This window comes from Rana temporaria, chromosome 9 (assembly GCF_905171775.1).
Source record: "Rana temporaria chromosome 9, aRanTem1.1, whole genome shotgun sequence".
Lineage (NCBI taxonomy): Eukaryota > Metazoa > Chordata > Amphibia > Anura > Ranidae > Rana > Rana temporaria.
In genome coordinates, this window is record NC_053497.1 from 17,424,543 (window position 1) to 17,443,587 (window position 19,045).

At 46.2% G+C, this 19,045-nt stretch overlaps 1 protein-coding gene across 1 annotated transcript in view; it reads right to left on the reverse strand.

The window, feature by feature from the left end:
• SLC6A8 (solute carrier family 6 member 8) overlaps positions 1 to 19,045 on the reverse strand; it is a 130,656-nt gene that overhangs the window by 27,907 nt on the left and 83,704 nt on the right. Inside the window, exons 5-6 of the mRNA XM_040322877.1 lie at positions 11,317 to 11,451; positions 7,959 to 8,062 (exon numbers count right to left, since the gene is read on the reverse strand). Of these exons, the coding sequence (XP_040178811.1) occupies positions 7,959 to 8,062; positions 11,317 to 11,451 (239 nt within the window). The remainder of the gene's footprint in view (positions 1 to 7,958; positions 8,063 to 11,316; positions 11,452 to 19,045) is intronic.

Genomic DNA, 19,045 nt, shown 5'->3' on the forward strand with positions numbered 1-19,045 from the left:
ATCCTGTCAAACTGAGACAATTGTTTCCATTATTAGGCCAATTTTTGCATGGAAAAGTGAGGAGGTCTCATAACGACAATGTGAAATTTATTAAAAATAAAAACCAAAAAACATCCCATGTACATAAGTATTCACAGCTTTTGCTAAATACTTTTCTGAAGCCCTTTTGGCACCAATTACAGCCTCAAGTCTTTTTGAGTATGATGCTACATGCTTGGCTCTGGCTGGACCACTCAAGGACTTTCACAGAGTTGTCCCGTAGCCACTCTTTTGTTATCTTGGCTGTGTGCTTAGGGTCATTGTCCTGTTGGAAGATGAACCTTTGCCCCAGTCTGAGGTCTGGAGCAGGTTTTCATGACTAGTCTCCCAGTTGCTGCTTCAGAGCCACCACCATGCTTCACTGTAGGGATGGTATTGACTAGGTGATGAGCGGTGCCTGGTGTCCTTCAGGCAAAAGAGTTCAATCTTGGTTTCATCAGACCAGAGAATTTTGTTTCTCATGGTCTGATAGTCCTTCAGGTGCCTCTTGGCAAACTCCAGGTGGGCTGTCATGTGTCTTTTACTGAGGAGTGGCTTCCATCTGGCCACTCTACCATACAGGCCTGATTGGTGGAGAGCTGCAGAGATGGTTGTTCTTCTGGAAGGTTCTCCTCTCTCCACTAAGAAATGCTGGAACTCTGTCAGAGTGCTCATTTGGTTCTTGGTCACCTTTCTGGGATCTTCTCCCCCAATCGCTCAGTTTGGCCAGGCGGCCCGCTCTGCGAAGAGTCCTGGTGGTTCCAAACTCCTTCCATTTATGGATGATGGAGGCCACTGTGTGCATTGGGACCTTTAATGCTGCAGACATTTTTCTGTACCCTTCCCCAGATCTTTGCTTCCACACAATCCTGTCTCGGAGATCTACAGACAATTTCTTGGAATTCATGGCTTGGTTTGTGCTCTGACATGCACTGTTAACGGAGGATCCTTAGACAGGTAAGTATCCTTTCCAAATCATGTCCAATCAACTGAATTTACCACAGGTGGACTCCAATCAAGTTGTAGAAACATACCAAGGACGATTAGTGGTATGTTACGGAGGATTACCCTAGAGATAATTGTTTTAAAGGAAGGAGGCAGCAGAACCTCTTCATTTACAAAACTTGTATCTGATGAACCAGCAAACACAAAAAAGGTTAATGTTCTTTTACTTCACTTCTGGAGGTAAGGAACAATTTATATCAGATTCAAATTAATTAAGGACAAGTACAGGTCTTATAAGCCACCTTGAGGTTTGCCTTCCTTAAACTCCTGAATGCTGTATCCCCAAGTATAAAGGGCAAACTGTAGACCAACTTTCTCCAGGCCAATCACCGAAAGCAGGACCATTTTGTGTCTGACTGGTCTCCAACCTGCTCCAGACTGTGGGAAGAAGCCTCTCTTTTCCTAATGGGTACCTGTCCCTATCTCCATGCAGTTCTCACTCAGGATGCCCCCTGTGATACAGACTGTGCTATTATAGTACCCAACATACCAAAATTGCCTCGAAATCTCATGGTAACTCCAAAAATGTAGCCTAGATCCCATGGCAGAGGACACATAGTCATGGGACCACTTTTGTATACTAGAACGAGCAAAAGAATGAAGTGATTTAGCAATCAAAGGGTTGCATGAAGCCACCTGCTCCCACCTGCCTAGGGGTGCATGGGGCATGGGACGAGTCCCGCTTGGCTTCAGCCAAGAGAGTGAGCCATTGTAATGGGCTTGTGAGTGGTGAACATATATTTCTTCAGGGACACGCGACAATAAATGTTTGACACATTTTAATCCTTCCCCATTCTTTTCTAAGCTAAACTGAGTTGGCTGAAGTTGGGTTTTAACTCAATATCAACATCACACTTAGTCTGCCGTGGATAACGGTTATTGTCTGTTAAGTTCCCGATGTGGAAATTGAAGAGGACAGGAGAAGCGTCTCCAACCAGCTCTATTTATAGGCTAAAAAAGTGACAGCAGCCCCAGGAAATGTGGTTTCTGACCAGCTGTTGAGTTACAAGTCACTTCCATGAAACTAGGAAGGGGATGCAGATTCCTGAGGGCCATGCTTATCCCGCGTGGACACAGCTTGGCTGACTAAAGATCTGCATTACAAGCAACAGCTGAGGTGTCATGGAAGCACAGTGCGCTGGTCTTCCCTTACAACAGCTGCTGAGCGCCAGCTAACTGCCTCTAATACTGCTGGCGAAGCACATGTCTGGTCCATAAAGTGGACCTGTCGTCACAGTTTCAGGCTTACTGATTTATTACCAAGCTGGATTTCAGTTGAAGTGCAATAAAACCCGATCTGAATGGAGTGTACTGGACAGTACTTATACATATCTGCCAAAATACCCTATAATAAGAATTACATATGGTAGGGTGATCAGGGATAGCTTCTTCAGGTAGGTACCCCTGAGTCTGATGAGGTGACCCTGAAGGGTGCTGTGCTGGAAAAATGGGGTGCAAAATGCACCACTCCAGATGACAGTTTGGAGCACAAAGATATTTCCTTAATGCAAAGTAGCCTCCGGAAGAGTTCACGGGACCATTCAAAATCTCTCCCTTCTTCTCAAGAACCTTTCCTGCCCCTCCCCGCCGCTTCCCGGTCAATTCCAAGCTTACCAGTGGCGTCGGTAAGCCCGAAACCGATCCGAGGCGGCAGATGGCTAGGCAAGAATTTGAGTGAGGGCAATATAGCCCCCACTCGGCTCTATGCCCTTGGAGGACTGGAGTGACCTTGTATGTCGTTTCCAGTCCTCTGGCAGTCCTTCTTTCTTAAAGGGTTCACGCTATAGGACACAACAGTCATACAACTTTGATCCTACTTTGCTCTGCGACATCGGTCCTACAGCCATCCTACATTGGTCCTACATCCATCCAACTTTCATGAACAGGATACTACTTTGATCCAACTTTGTGATAGTCTGACTTGTTCTTTGACCAATCAAAACAATCCCAGTGCAAGATAAATTCTTTTTACTGCTGTTGTAATCACCATGTCGGATGTCAAAAGTCAGATGGTTAGGACAAGGATCCTACTTTGATCCGACTCCAATGATGTTCAATGGGCTGAAGTAGGATCAAAGTCGGACCAAAGTAGTACAGGGAGCATTTTCAAAGTCGGACCGACTTGTGTCGGACCAGTTAAGACAGCTCTCATAAACATTGATTTTCACACATCATGCCACATGAGCTCCCTATGTCGGAGCGTTTGTCAGACCACTGTGAACCCGGACTTGGATGACAGGCTAGTACATTTTCCGCGGACAGCGGTCTGTTGTCAGATTTTTATATCGTCTGTACACAGTACGTCAATACATTCATGTTTGTTGCCCGACAATTGTGGGCCGTTAGTATGCAAGACAAGATCCAGGCACACGCCCTTTTCACAAAAGCCTGATGCTCGGTTGGCCAAAAATTCGGATCGTGTGTAGGAGTCTTAAGAGTTTCAATTAGTATGCAATTAGGCAGGCCCTTACACTACATGGGTTTCTGAAGACAAAAATCTGCAGAAAATCTATTCGTGTGTATGGGGCTTAAGTGGCTAATCCAACATCCATTGACACCTGTTGTCGCCATCAGGACACCAGTCCTGAGAAAGGCATCACTGGAGTGCATGTAGACGAAAAATTACTGCAAAAATGATGCAGGAGATCAGCAACACTGAGATGCTACAGATAAAAAAGGTGAAAGCATTTATTGTATTATACATAATGGTTTATGATACTCTTCAGCACACTAAATGCAGGTCATTTGAGGTTTCCATCTACTTGTTTACTATAAATACACTATACTTTGCCTTTAAGGTGAACTTTACCGAGTCAGTTACTTAGGCCGCAGTCCGTGTGAGTACGAGGGAACGCAATGTGAGGGGTGTTTATCGCCCACTTGGCAGAGGAATGAGCAAACAAGTTTACCCCACATAACTATGAGCTCCTTTCATTGAGGCCTGGGGGGGAACTGTATGTGCTGTACGGCTCATCCTCTACCCACACAGCCATACAAGGCACCACCAGGACGGGACACAACATGATTTATCCCTGCAGGAAAAGAAAAACATCGCCACTCAAAAACAACCAGCGGGAGGCTTGTCTGCCCGTCCTCCAGTGTTACAAAAATAGGACGTTTTCATTCCACTATTTCTCTCATAGAAAATGCCAAAGAACATTGAAAAAAAGACAACGCCGGTATTGTCAACAAACCACGTACTGAGTAAACTCTTTTCATGACGTGTCCTTTAATTTTTTTTATTAGACTACAGATACAAACCTCTTATGTACAATTTTTGGCACAATTTTTCATTTTTATTTTTTAAGTGCTCCAAACAAACTGAACAAAAAAAAATAATAATTGCAGCCACTGTGCCCGTCAATTGCTGCCACTGTGCCCATCAATTTCCGCCACTGTGCCATCAAACGCAGCCACTGTGCCATCAAATGCAGCCACTGTGCCATCAAATGCAGCCACTGTGCCATCAAATGCAGCCACTGTGCCATCAAATGCAGCCACTGTGCCCATCAATTGCCGCCACTGTGCCATCAAACGCAGCCACTGTGACCATCAAACGCAGCCACTGTGCCATCAAATGCAGCCACTGTGCCATCAAATGCAGCCACTGTACCCATAAATTGCCACTACTGTGCCCATCAATTGCCGCCACTGTGCCATCAAACGCAGCCACTGTGACCATCAAACGCAGCCACTGTGACCATCAAACGCAGCCACTGTGCCATCAATTGTCGCCACTGTGCCATTAAATGCAGCCACTGTGCCCATCAAATGCAGCCACTGTACATATAAATTGCCACTACTGTGCCTATCAATTGCTGCCAGTGTGCCCATCAATTGCCACTACTGTGCCCATCAAATGCTGCCAATGTGCATCCCCTGCCCGCCCGGCACTTACCTTGCCTCGGTGGAGCAGTGGTGTCCTCCACGCTCCTCAATGTCTTCTCCCGTCCTCTGCTTTGATTGAATGCTTGATAGGCGTCCAATCACAGCGCCTGTCGTTTCAGCCAATCAGGTGACAGGTAACAGGCCCAAGCACCGGATTGGTGTTAGGAAAGCGAATATTTATTTGCTTTCCTAACACAAAGCTAAGTGAACTGTGAGCGCCCAGCATGGCGCCCGCTGTTTACCTTTTTGGACGCCTATTAGAGCTTATGGCTCCAATCAGGTGCTTCCAAAAAATACCCCGCCGCTGTAATTCAGGTGCCCGAAAAGGGGCCGGGCACCTAAATGGGGGGTGGCAGCGGCGACCATAGATAGATTCATGCAATTCATGAATCTATCTATGGTGATAGACAGGTGGCAGGAGAGAGGGGGCGGCGCCCATGCGCCCTTAATGGACGCACTGCCACTGAATAGGCAAAAAGATTGGCATTGCTCAATAAAATTGAATTTACGACTTACCTTTTATAAAGCCTTATGCACATGTGTCCCCATGGCTGTAAAATTCTGGTGTATCTATCTGTCCTCAGGAAATCCATGGCTATATGTTGGCATGTGCTGGTACTAAGTAAACAAGCATATGCCTAAGGGCGGGCGCAGACCAGGGGTGTACTGTACATCCGTACGCCTGCACCCGTTTAGGCCAGTATCAGAATAGGTCCACATAATGCTGCGTACAACCATTCATTTTTATGGACGAGGAAATACGCCCAAATTTTACATTGTAAAGCCCCCAGCTCCCATGGGCATGAACCCTTAAAAATTACTCAATTGTTTTGAATTGAGCCTCAAGGCCCTTGAGGACTGGAGTTGAGAAACACTGGACTAGACAACATAGAACAACCCCACAAATTACAGGGATTTAGTGTTCTAGACTTTCTTGACGGCTACACAATGTACATAAAAATGGTTTATGACCATTTTTATATCTACCGTATTTATTGGCGTATACCGCGCACTTTTTTTCCCCTTAAAATCAGGGGGAAATCGTGGATGCGCGATATACGCCGATACTGCTGCGGCGGTGTTTTTTTTTTTTTAATTAGGCGCCGAGCGCCGCAGCCTAGAGCCGAGCCGAGTGTACTGCGTGCTCGGCTACGCCCGCAGCCATGCGAGAGGAGCCGAACAAACAGGAAATCCGGCTCCTCTCGGCTCGGCGCCTAATTCAAAAACGAACACCGCCGCAATCCCGGGCAACATGCGGATGGAGGACTGGACTGGAAGCCGCAGACGGACACCTGGACGGACGCCGCGAGGAAGCCGTAGACGGACACCGCGAGGAAGGCCGCAAACGGCTGACGGACCGAACAAGGCCGCCGATGGACGCTGGGCAAGACACCAAAACTGTAAGTAATTCCTTTTTTTTTTTCAGGAATTTCCCTTCTAGATTAGGGGTGCGCGCTATACGCTGGTGCGCGCTATAGGCAGATAAATACGGTATTTTATAGTCCTGAAGAAGGAGTAAATCCTTAAATCCTAATACGTGTTGGCTGTTCCATGTTGTCTAATCCCATTATGAATCATCACCAATATTAAATTACTTTGGACCTTTCATGTGGCACTCTCTTTAGACTTTGTACGTATGTGGGGTGGGGGCAGTGACATCATCCACCTATGTAAGCGCCAACAAGTGAACCATTATAAGAAACGTTTTTGTTTATGACCATTTTAGGTCTGTCTTACAGCCTTGAAGAAGGGGAGATCCTTAAGGTGGCTTTAAAGGTTCATTAAAAAAAACAAATACTTGCCTACTCTGTGCAGTGCTTTGGCACAGAGCAGCCCTGATCCTCCTCTTCTCGGATACCCCATTGGTGCTCCTCCTCTTCAGCCAGTGCCTCCGATAGCAAACCGCTTGCTCTGGGGGGCACTGGTGCATGCTCACTCCCGAACCCAGCTTTATGCGTCCCCCTGCTCTCTCTCCATTGGTTCACTGGCTGTGATTGACAGTAGCAGGGGCAAATGGCTCCCACTGCTGTCTCAGCCAATGAGCAATGACAGACCCGGGAGAAGCTCAGCTCTCATGCACATCGCTGAATCGAAAGGATGCTCAAGTGAGTATTGGGTCTGGGGGGCTGCTGCACGCTGAAGAAGAAGTTGTCTCACCAGGCTGCATTGTACTTGATACCTCCTATACCCAGCTTCAAGGATTATGCTATCGTGAAGCAACTACTGACCTACCCATACACATTTATGTTGCAGCTGTTTTCCATGATCATGGACATGGAGAACCCCCAAGGGACAAATCTTTTATCCTGATCCAATCCATCCTCCAGTTGACACCCGGAGGGGCCCGGCTGGATCCACTCCCACAGCTCCCTTTCTATGCTTATGCAGCTGCCACTGTTTGGTAAACCAGCCTGTTGCACCTTGGTATTGCCTATTGGTAAGAGTGGGACTTTCCCCTCATAAGGTCCCCCTTTCTCACCATGTTGTTCAATGATTCCTATCATCACGAAATATACCTACAATTGATGTTTTCTATTTTAGATACACTTGCTAATGTACATACTCCTGAAGAAGCGAGCATTGACACGCGAAATGCGTTGAGTTTTAGATGTTGTGTATCATATTACATGGATCTTTGCAACAGATGTGTTCACATCATATTATGTATTCTACTTATTACCAACTGTTTTTATCTCTTGATGTAAACTATGTATGATTACCTTTATATACTCAATAAAGTTACTTTTTTTTTACATATTTTGGCATTAAAATGTTCACTTCTACAAAGTCCCAGGGCAAATATCTGTTTTTGTATTGTCTTATTTAGGGATGGAGGTGTATCATTGGAAGCATTAGATCTATTCTTTGCTTTAACACCACTTTAAGAGCCCCAAATGCATTGGCTGTTCTATGTTGTCTAGTTATGAACCATCATCACTTTCACTTTGGACAAAGTTACAGTATTTGGTTAAGCCATATTAAAAAAAAAAATCTTCTGCTCATGTTATATATTCAAGTACAATTTATATATAATCCAACATTCTTACTTGTAGCAGTCATTGTGAAAACGATTATAGCTGCCCAAAGCTGTAAGTGCTCCAAGTCCTATTGCATAGGAGAAGAAGATCTGTGTTCCGGCATCAATCCACACCTAATGAGAAGACAGGATTGCGTGATAGGTGATAAAGTCGTTGAATGATACTTAGGTAATTGGCAATAAAAGATTCACTGGGTGAATTTTATTATAATCAATTTTTGTATAAATATACCCCTTTGGCCATTTGTACAGTACAGCAAGTCCTTAAGCAACGTACACACGACCGGTTTTCCCATCGGGAAAACTGTGAGTAGAGCTTATGGGTGGGAAAACCAGTCGTGTGTATGCTCCACCGCAGTTTTCCCGACAGAAAAACTGCCGAAAAAAAAAGAGAACCAGCTGTTTTTTTTCCACCGGGATTCCCGGCGGTTTTTAACCCGGCAGTTTTCCTATGGAAAACACTGCGATGAAGCATACACACGGCCAGGACTCCCGACCAAAGCTCTAATGGCAGTTTTCCTGTCGGGAAACCGGGTCGTGTGTAGGGGAAAAAGTTACCAAGCAGGTTCTCGGTTTTCCCCTCGGGTTTCCCGGTGGACTCTTTACCGGCAGGAATCCCGTACGTGTGTACGAGGCTTTAAACATTGTCACACACTTTGGCCCGGATTCACAAAGCACTAACGCCGACGTATCTCGAGATACGCCGCGTAAGTGTAACTATGGGCCATCGTATCTGTGCGCCGTGCCCACAAAACTAGATACGCCTGAAAATAGGCTTCCTACGACCGACGTAACTTGCCTACGCCGTTGTATCGTGGGCGCATACTTACGCCGGGCGCATTTGCCGCTCCCATAGATTTTCTATGCACATATGCAAATGAGGGAGATACGCCGATTCACAAACGTAGTTGCGCCCGGCGCATCATATACGCGGTTTGCGTAAGTTGTACGTCCGGCGTAAAGTTATTCCCCATATAGGAGGCGCAACTCATGCAAAGATATGGACCAGGGAACACAAGCCGTCGTATCTTTTGACGTTTACGTTGTACGTGAATATGACTAGGCGTAGGTTACGTTCACGTCGTAGGCAGTGATCAGGCGTATCTTAGGCAGTTGTTCTGACGTGATTCTGAGCATGCGCACTGGGATGCGGCCACGGGACGGCGCATGCCCTGTTCGTTTTAAGTACTTCTATGACGCTTGGCCCATCATTTGCATGGGGTCACGCCTCATTAGCATGGCTCACGCCCGCTTCCACTTACACTGGCTTACGCCGAGGAAACCCAGCCTATCTTTAACAGCGAGTGGGAGCAAGTGCTTTGTGAATCCAGTGCTTGCCTCGGCGTAGCGTAAAAGAGATACGCTACAGCGGCATAAATGTGCGCCGATGTATGTGAATCCGGGCCTTTGTCTGCAGTTCACAGCCAAAAGGGAAAAGGTTGAATAACATTGGATATAATATAATCATTTAGATCAGCCTTTCTCAACCTTTTCAACACAGAGGAACCCTTGAAATAATTTCCTGTCTCAGGAAACCATTGCAAAAATTTACTATATCTACAACTCATGATACATTAGTGTGATGATTCTAGGGGGCGAATGTCATTGGGAAGAATTACCCCCTTACAAATAGCTAAAAAGATCAATGATATCAGTGGGAACTTATCTAAGAAGCAGAATTGCTCATTGCCCAAGGAACCCCTAACAACCTTTGCAGGGACCCTAGGGTTCCATGGAATTCTAGTTGAGAAACCCTAGTTGAGATCGTGGTGATAACTTATAAACATGCTGTAAGGAAGACTTGACTTGTTGCTCTTAATAATCAGTGATGTTCTACTCTTCTTTGGATTCACAACATACAGAACCACCCACAACTGCCCCCAGCTACATCACCAACCTCACTTCAACGAATCACCCAAACCATCCTCCCAGTGGCTCCCTGGTCATATCCTCGCCTCCAGGACCTCTTTAAAGCCTCTCCTATCTTCTGGGACTCCCTGTCCCAATATGTCCATCTGTCCATCAATCTCATCTATCTGCCTTTAGGCAATCCCTGAAAAATGTATCTCTTCAGGAAAGCCTTTTCTTCTACCGAAAAAACGTAACTTTTACTTTTTCTATCCGATCATCTCCCCCATGCCGGGGTTATTACCCGTTGTATCAATTAGCCCTTCTTTTTAGATTGTAAGCTCTCATGAGCAGTTCTTTGGTTCCCTGGTCACCTCCTCATCTCCAGTACCCCTTCAGAGCTTCTCCCACCTTATTGGGCTCCCTACCACAATATGTCAGTCTATCTCCTCTGTCTCTCTTTAGGCCATCCCTGAAAAAACATATCTCTTCAGGAAAGCCTATACCGCCTATACAGAAAACCTTAACTTTTACTTTTTCCATCCACTCACCTCCCCCAACCTGTGGTTGTTACCTTTTGTATCAATTAGTCCTTCCTTTTAGATTGTAAGCTCTCATTAGCAGTGCCCTCTGAACCCTCTTGTACTGAATTTTAATGTAAGTGTGGTTTCCTCTGATTTGTAAAATACTGAGCAAACTTGGCATTATATAAATCCTGTATTATAATATTATTGAAAAATAATTATTTACTGGGGGGATAAACAATGCCGTCTTTTCACATGGGCACGCTGGGAAGTTGCCCGAGGGACCCACTTGCCTGGGGGGGCTAAGAGAAGGGTCGCCGAAGATGTGGCACGCTGCACGCCGCTCACTCGACTGCACTAGTTGCTAGAATCACCGGCCGCCCGGTGCCTAGCAAACGGTGACGTCAGAGGCCACGGCCGCCCCAGCATTCAGAGCGCGGCGCGGCCGCCCCAGCATTTAGAGTGCAGCGTGGCCGCCCCAGCATTCGGAGCACGCCGCGGCCGCCCCAACATTCAGAGTGTGTCGCAGCCGCCCCAGGATTCAGGACTCCATGACTGGAAAACTAGCTTCACCCATCTCTGCCATCTTCAGACTCAACGTGGCTCAGGGGAAGGGGAGCGAGCGGACAGCGGAGCACTTCTGAAAAGAGCTGCCCGACTGAACTGAGCCTATCTTGAGCCTGCCTTGCTGTGAGTGTGAGTGACTGCACTGCACCTGACCTGACCCTCGGCGTCACCCTGTAAGCAATTTGCTGTGCCATTCAAACACAACCACTATGCCATTCAAACACAGCCACTATGCCATTCAAACGCAGCCATTGTGCGTGATTGTGTAGACAGGGCCCCAGTGCACTGTATTGCCCGGGGGCCTATAATGCTCTTAAGATGGCACTGGGGATAAATGGTAAAACCTGATTACTATGGGCAACGCATCTTTCACCCTTCGTTATTAAAAGATCCCTTGTATCTTGGTGGAGTCAATATGGTTTATCTTACCTGGGCGGTCCCAAGCTTGGACCAGTCAGGCTTAAGGTAGTATATAATGCCTTCCACAGCACCTGGCAGCATGGCACCACGAACAAGAAGGATTAGTAGAACCACGTACGGAAACGTGGCGGTGAAATAGACAATCTGTAAAAGAAACAAATCACGTTTAGGGTTTTATTATAGTTAAACATTAGCAATTTTGAAGAACAGTAAAAGTTGGTAGTAAAGGTTTGGATGCCAATGGGTATAATAAACATCTTTACTGCTCTCCTTTTAATTAATATCATATTGTATTTGTGTTTGTTTGTCCTGAATGTTGTTTTCGCGCTCAAGTAATCTCACCGAGTAAAGGACGCCCACTTATCACAGTTCTGTAGCATATTTATAGGCAGTCTAGCCATTACGTGATAATCTTCATGTCACAATGAATCAGTGTAAAGCACTTCCATTCAGAAGAAGGTCACTTCTAAGATCTGAATGAAGCTCATTTATTAAACAGACAGCTTGTCAAAGAGAGGTATTAGGTGGCCAATCTCATTCAGTCGAGTTTAGTTCCCTTGCTGAATAATGAAATCTCACTCATGGCTTGAGAAGGCTGAATCAGTACGATAAGAGGAGACGCTCACTCATTAAACGGTGGTTTTGCTGTGTCAAGGATAGCCCCTCCTAAATAACTAGACACTTTGTTAAATTGTATCTAAACCCTAAAGCCTCGTACACACCACCGGTTTTCCCGGCAAGAAAGCTGCTGGGAGAGCTTTTTTCTGCCGGGAATCCCGACAAGAAAAATAGAGAACCTGCTCTCAATTTTCTCGTCGGGATTCTCGGCAGAGTGTTTCCTGCCGAGAAAACCGTACATCAGAATGCTTACCTGTCCCCAGGTAAACCTGCGCATCCTCGATGAGACTTCAACACATGCGCGGTAGAATACAAGGGTAGAGTAGGGCAGTGTTTTTCAACTCCAGTCCTCAAGGCACCCCAACAGGTCACGTTTTCAGGCTTTCCATTATTTTCCACAGGTTGACTTGATCAGTTTGACTGCCTTAGTAATTACTAAACCCATTTAATCTGAGGGAAATCCTGAAAACTGACCTGTTGGGGCGCCTTGAGGACTGGAGTTGAGAAACACTGGTGTAGGGTGTAGCAAGACGGCGGCGATGGCATCGAATGTGACGAGCGCCGACTCGTCATGGTCGTTGACGTCACCGCGTTCTTGCCATTCAAAAGAACGGCGGTTCTTTTGAATGGCCGCCTGTATGCATGGCAAGCTTGCCAGGAATCTCGTTAGGAAAACCAATGTTTTTTTCCTGACGGGATTCCCGGCCATGTGTACAAGGCTTTACAGTAAAATCCTCTTATTAGCTCCCTCGTGGTCTGTTTATATGTTTTTGCTTTATTTTTATTTTACATTCTCTGTTTTTGCGAAGAAATATCTGTAGATGTTTTTAGAAGTCCGGTGCTCTCCTGTGTAGGGGATGAGCTTGGGTTGGGCTTCAGGTTCGGTTTAAACCCATATTTGGCTGAACCTGGATATCAACTGTCAATGCTGGGCCAAAGATCCAAGGGCAGGGGTTATCTGTTTGAAACCAGCTGAGCTTGACTGAAGTGACCACTAACAAAAGGATCTTGCGGTATGTTTCATAATTACGTAGATTCCTAAAGCACGTATCATACAAGATCTAGTACTGGAAGAAAGATCATATCTTAAAGGTCTGCTTACGTTTGAATATGAACATGAAGCTTGGAGGCCCTACAAAGAATTTGCTACCTGGCCCAGTAATCTAACACGTTCTTATCTCTACTCCTTATCTCATTAGCCAGTGACTTTGGGTGGTTTCCATAACTATGTAGATTCTTATAGCACGTATCACACAAGTCTTTTGTTATATGGTGGCCCAGTATTGGAAAAAAAAATTGTATCTTAAAGCGGTGCTCCGGCCATAATTTTTTTTTTGTCAATCTAAACATCATTACACTGAATATTATTACAAACATATCAATTTTTCTAGATCGTTTCATAAATCTGTTCAAAAAACGTAAGGTATATCTCCTTTGTGATCCTGTGGTCGTTTCCATTATAACTGTGGGCAGGTGAAGCCCCGTACATTTGTCTTCCTGTTTTTCCCTAGAGAGGTGCATGCTGGGTGACCAGCATGCACCTCTCGATCTTGCGCATGCTTAGTCTAACGGTGCTCGTATCGCCGTTAGTTAGAATTGTTGCCATGACAACGGGCGGCGACGGAGGAACGTCCCGCCTCGTTGTTATGACAACGAAGATCTCGCACATGAGCAGTAAAATGGCGCTCGTAGCACTGTAATGCCCACAGACTCCTGGAAAATTAGGACACTAATTTCCCAGGAGGCAAGGCGGGTTAGGAAGGGAAGAAGACCCACGCGGACCAGGAACCAGCAGATTAGCAAATCTGCCTAGTAACATCCATTTGCCGTAAATATATATTTTTTGAAAAATGTTTTCCCTTAGATTACAGGGAACCGATTAAAATGAGGTTTAATTTAAGGGTGGGCCTCCGCTTTAAAGGTGACTTTTCAATGTGATTATGGAGCTTGGAGGGCCCTACGAAGAATTTGCTACGTGGCCCAGTAATTTAACACTACACCTCTGTTCTTATCGCTAGTCCTCTTATCTCTTATTAGCTGGTGACATAAAGTTATCTCACACTAATGCCACGCAGTGGTGTATTTTGGTTTTGTGCTGCCCTAGGCCTGACGAAACTTGTGCACCCCCCTAATTTAAATATGACCCACAGCTTCCCACCCTTTCCTGTCAAGGCCACACCCCCATTTAAGACCTGCCCTGACATTTTCCAGTGGTGACACTAGTTCTGAGGGCTTTTGCAGGGATTTACTCTGACTTCCTGTCTTGCTTTGGAGCCCGTCAGCTGACTGTTTGACAGTTTTTAGCCTCCCGACATGGCATCTGTCTCTCTAGCTGAGAACTCAGGTGGGAGGTCCACTGTTATGATAGGACAGTCAAAACTAGAAGCAACGCAAAGGCCCGCCCCCCAGTTGCGGAACGCCACCCGCCCACACAACAACTCATTGGTTGGGGTCTGACTCCCTAGCCTCCTCCATGTGTATGGGCTGGCCCCCCCGATGGTGGCCCTGCCAGTATCATTATACCGACAGTAGTGTGGTCGCTTTATGGGGGCACTAGACTGATTTGCCTCCCGGCCCATTCCCCCAAAGACTGGGGGACTCTTTTCGTGCTGCCCCCCTGCAAAGTGCTGCCCTAGGCCTGGGCCTTGTTGGCCTATGCCAGGATACAGCATTGATGCCACGTACACACGATCAGAATTTCCAACAACAAATGTTGCATATGAGCTTTTGGACGGAAATTCCGACCCTGTGTAGCATGGGACCATGTCCAATCCCGACCCATTGGACATTTTCTGTCAGAATTTCCGACAATGTGAGAGCTGGTTCTCTAATTTTCCGACACCAAAAGTTCTTGTGGGAGATTCCGACAATGTGTACACAATTCAACGCACAAAAATTCTATGCATGCTCAGAATCATTGAACTTAATTTTCCTCAGCTCGTCGTAGTGTTGTACGTCACCGCGTTCTTGGCGTTCGCAATTTCCGACAACATTTGTGTGACCGTGTTTATGCAAGACAAGTTTGAGCCCAAATTCCGTCTGAAAAAAAATCCACGGTTTTCTTGTCGGAAATTCCGATCGTGTGTACGCGACATTATAGCATGTATCACACAAGTCTTTTGTTATATGGTGGCCCAGTATTGGAAAAAAATATTGTAACTTAAAGGTCTCCTCACTTTTCAATGTGATTATGAAGCTTGAAGGGCCCTACGAAGAATATGCCATGTGGCCCAGTAATTTAACACTACACCTCTGTTCTTATCTCTAGTCCTCGTATCTCTTATTAGCTGGGGACATAAAGCGATCTCACTCTTAGATCCAACATGGTCAACATAATAAGCTCAGGAGAGTCATTCTTTCCCATAGTTCTGTTTATGTTCTTCTCATTTACTAAAAGCTCGTTAATCAGTAAATAGGTAACCAGTTGGGTTAATTAGAATTTATTTTCACACAGCGGTAACAAGCTTCTCATTAGCAATTTAAATGGCCTTCTTAGTAAACACTCAGTGGACTATTCATTACAGGATCCTCTTTCACCCTAGTTATACTCTTTGGACGCAGCGATAATCAGCACTGAACAAAGTCTTACGCATTTCAGATGAGTCATTAGTGATTTAACTTGATTGCTTTGATTAAGAGCTCTTCAATAAAACGTATTACAAATTTCAGCAGGAGAAAATGATTGTGCGATCGTAGACTCAATAGCTTGCGTGGCCAGATAATGAGTTTCATCAGAAACAAGATCCACCCATTGTGTTCCGATCAATCTGTTGGCATATATGAATTCAGGAAATGTGATTCTAGAAGAATGGTCAAACATTCCTATAGACACACTCCTAAACCTTGTGGACAGCCTTCCGAGAAGAGTTGAAGCCATTATAGCTGCAAAGGGTGGGCCAACTCACTATTGAACCTTAGGCCGGGTACACACGGGCAAACATGTACGATGAAACCGGTCCGTCGGACCGTTTTCACCGTACATGTCTGCCCGGGGACTTCTGTACGATGGCTGTACTAACCATTGTACAGAAGTCCGCGAGTAAACAATACGCGGGGCGTGTCCGCGCCGTCGCCGCGGCAAAGTGGGCGGGCCTGCCTTTTAAATGCTTCCACACATGCGTCAAAGTCATTCAACGAATGCGAGGGACGGCGGGCGCTCGGACATGTACGGTAGGTCTGTACTGACGACCATACATGTCCGAGCGGACAGGCAAAAGGGGAAAAGGCCCGGCGGGCAAATGTTTGCTGGATTCTGCCCGCTCGCGCCTACACACGACCGAACATGTATGCTGAAACTGGTCCGCGGACCAGTTTCAGCATACATGTTTGGTCGTGTGTACGGGGCCTTATGGACTAAAACTGGGATGCCATTAAAGTTTGTTAGGTAGATTCAGGTAGAGTTAAGCCGACTTATCAGTAGATAAGTCAACCTAACTCAGAATCTACGCCGACTTATATTTAAGCGTATGCTCAAACAGAGATACGCTTAAAAATATCTAAGATAGGACGGCTTGCGCCGTCCTATCTTAGATTGCAATATTTTGGATGGCCGCTAGGTGGCGCTTCCATTGCGGTCGGCGTAGAATATGTAAATGAGTTGATACGCCGATTCACGAACATACGCCCGGCCGCCGCAGTCGATTTACGCCGTTTCCGTAAGGCATTAGCAGGCCTAAAGTTATTCCATCTATTAGGTGGAATAACAATGTTAAAGTATGGCCGCCGTTCCCGCCGCGAGATTCAAATTTTTTACGTCGTTTGCGTAAGTCGTCCGCGAATCGGGATTTACGTAGTTTACGTCCACGTTGAAATAAATAGGCAGGTGCGGCGTATGTAGCCGCAATGCACACTGGGAAATGTAGGCGCCCGGCGCATGCGCAGTTAAATAAAATTTAAAAAACGTGAGGTCAAGCCTCATTACCATCAAACACGCCCCCCTCCAAGACATTTGAATTCGGCGCCCTTACGCCCGCCCGCCCGCCCGCTTTAGGCTACGCCGTCGTATATTAGCAGGCAAGTACATTGAGAATCATGTTACGTATTGGAGTTCTCAAGCGGTTAAATAATAATTTGATTGGACTGACCCTTATCAGGGTAGAACAAAAAACAGTGGCCCAGATTCAGTAAGCAATTGCGCCTGCGTAACTAATAGGTTACGCAGCGCAATTGCTGACTTGCGCCGGCGTAACGAGTTCTCCTGATTCAGAGAACTCGTTACGCCGACTGCAGCCTAAAATCTGCGTGGCATAAGGCTCTTATGCCACGCAGATTTTAGGCTGCATTCTTGCGTTGACCGCTAGGGGGCGCTCCCATTGTGGTCAGCGTATAGTATGCAAATTGCATACTTACGCCGATTCACAATGTTGCGCGGGCCCTGCGTACGCAAGGTACGGAGTTTCCGTACGGCATCTTTAGCGTAAGGCTGCCCCTTCTAATAGTAGGGGCAGCCAATGCTAAAGTATAGCCGCCGTTCCCGCGACATGAAATTTGAATTTCACGTCGTTTGCGTAAGTGATTCGTGAATGGCGCTGGACGCCATTCACGTTCACTTTGAAGCAAATGACGTCCTTGCGACGTCATTTGCCGCAATGCACGTCGGGAAAGTTTCCCGACGGAGCATGCGCTCTACGCTCGGCGCGGGAGCGCGCCTAATTTAAATGATTCCCGCCCCCGGCGGGATCATTTACATTGCGGGCGCTCACGACCGGGCAATTTTACCGGCGCGCCCTCGCAAATTACGGAGCTACTGCTCCGTGAATCGAGGGCAGCGCAAAATATTTGCGTGGGCGCAGGGCAAAATCGTTGCCCTGCGCCTCCGCAAATATAGCGCAGATCTCTTTGAATCTGGGCCAGTGACTGGCAGTAGACCATTACATTTACCTTTCTATGGGTTGGATGGAGCTTGGATACTACACTTGGTAAATTGCTTTATTAAACCACAGCCATTGTCTTAGATCCATTCTCATCATGTTAGAGCAGGGGGGTCCAAACTTTTTTCAAAGAGGGCCAGATTTGATGTAGTGAACATGCGTGAGGGCCGACCATTTTGCCTGACATTCTTTGGACCATTAAAATTTGGTCTAAGTGTGTTCGTTTGAGCAACTAATACTCTGCCCAACAAGAATTCTCCCACCTTTGTGGCTGTGTGTGGTGAAGAGATGAGCGAGGGCGTGTTATTTGGATATACCGTATTTATTGGCGTATAACACACACCTTCGCTTTAAGAGGGAAGTTTCAGGGGAAAAAAATGTAAATAAAAAAACTGTATATATCCAAATTACCAGGGGGGCCACATTAAAGTGGAACGGGGGCCGCAATTGGCCCCCGGGATGGACTTTGGACATGCCTGTGTTAGAGGGATACTTTTCATCCCATTCCTCCTCTTTGTATCAGATTGCTAGTGAACATTGCCATTGTTCTCTGGTGTGTTAATCAGCAACAGGCTATGTCTAGAAGTGGGAGAATGGCTCCCGCTCCCCCCCACCCCTCCCTTCCTATTCAGAAGCATACGAGTCCCAAGAGTGTGACCATTCCTGCTGACCCGACAGATTGCAAGTCAGCAGCTGACCCTTCAGGCATTCAGTAAGTGGGGAATTCACGTACAAGAGGCTCTGGATTTGTCACTAGAAAAGAAACGTTTACTGCTTTCCATCTGCTTTGAATTCAACATCCATTCACAAATCCTAGTCATACTCCCCAATAGACCAAATAAATAATACAAAAGAGATCCATGCAGAGGATCCTACGCAAACCTGTGCTGGAGGGATTTTGGCGAGCCATTTAAGATCTACACACGTTAAATCTTCAGAGCTGCCTATAATCCATTGAAATGTATGTAGGGGAAAAACAAAATACATTCAGTACATTTTTCCATTACAGAGGCATTTCTCTATACTTGGTCGCTAACAAACATAGGGCTAGATTCAGATAGCCCGCCGTAAGTTTGTGCGGGCGTAGCGTATCTCAAATACGCTACGCCGCCGTAACTTAGTGAGGCTGGGGCTGGATTCACAAAGAACCTGCGCCCTAAGTTACGGCGGCGTAGCGTAAATCTACCGGCGTAAGCGCGCCAAATTCAAATTAGGAAGAGGTGGGCGTGTTTTATGTAAATAAAACATGA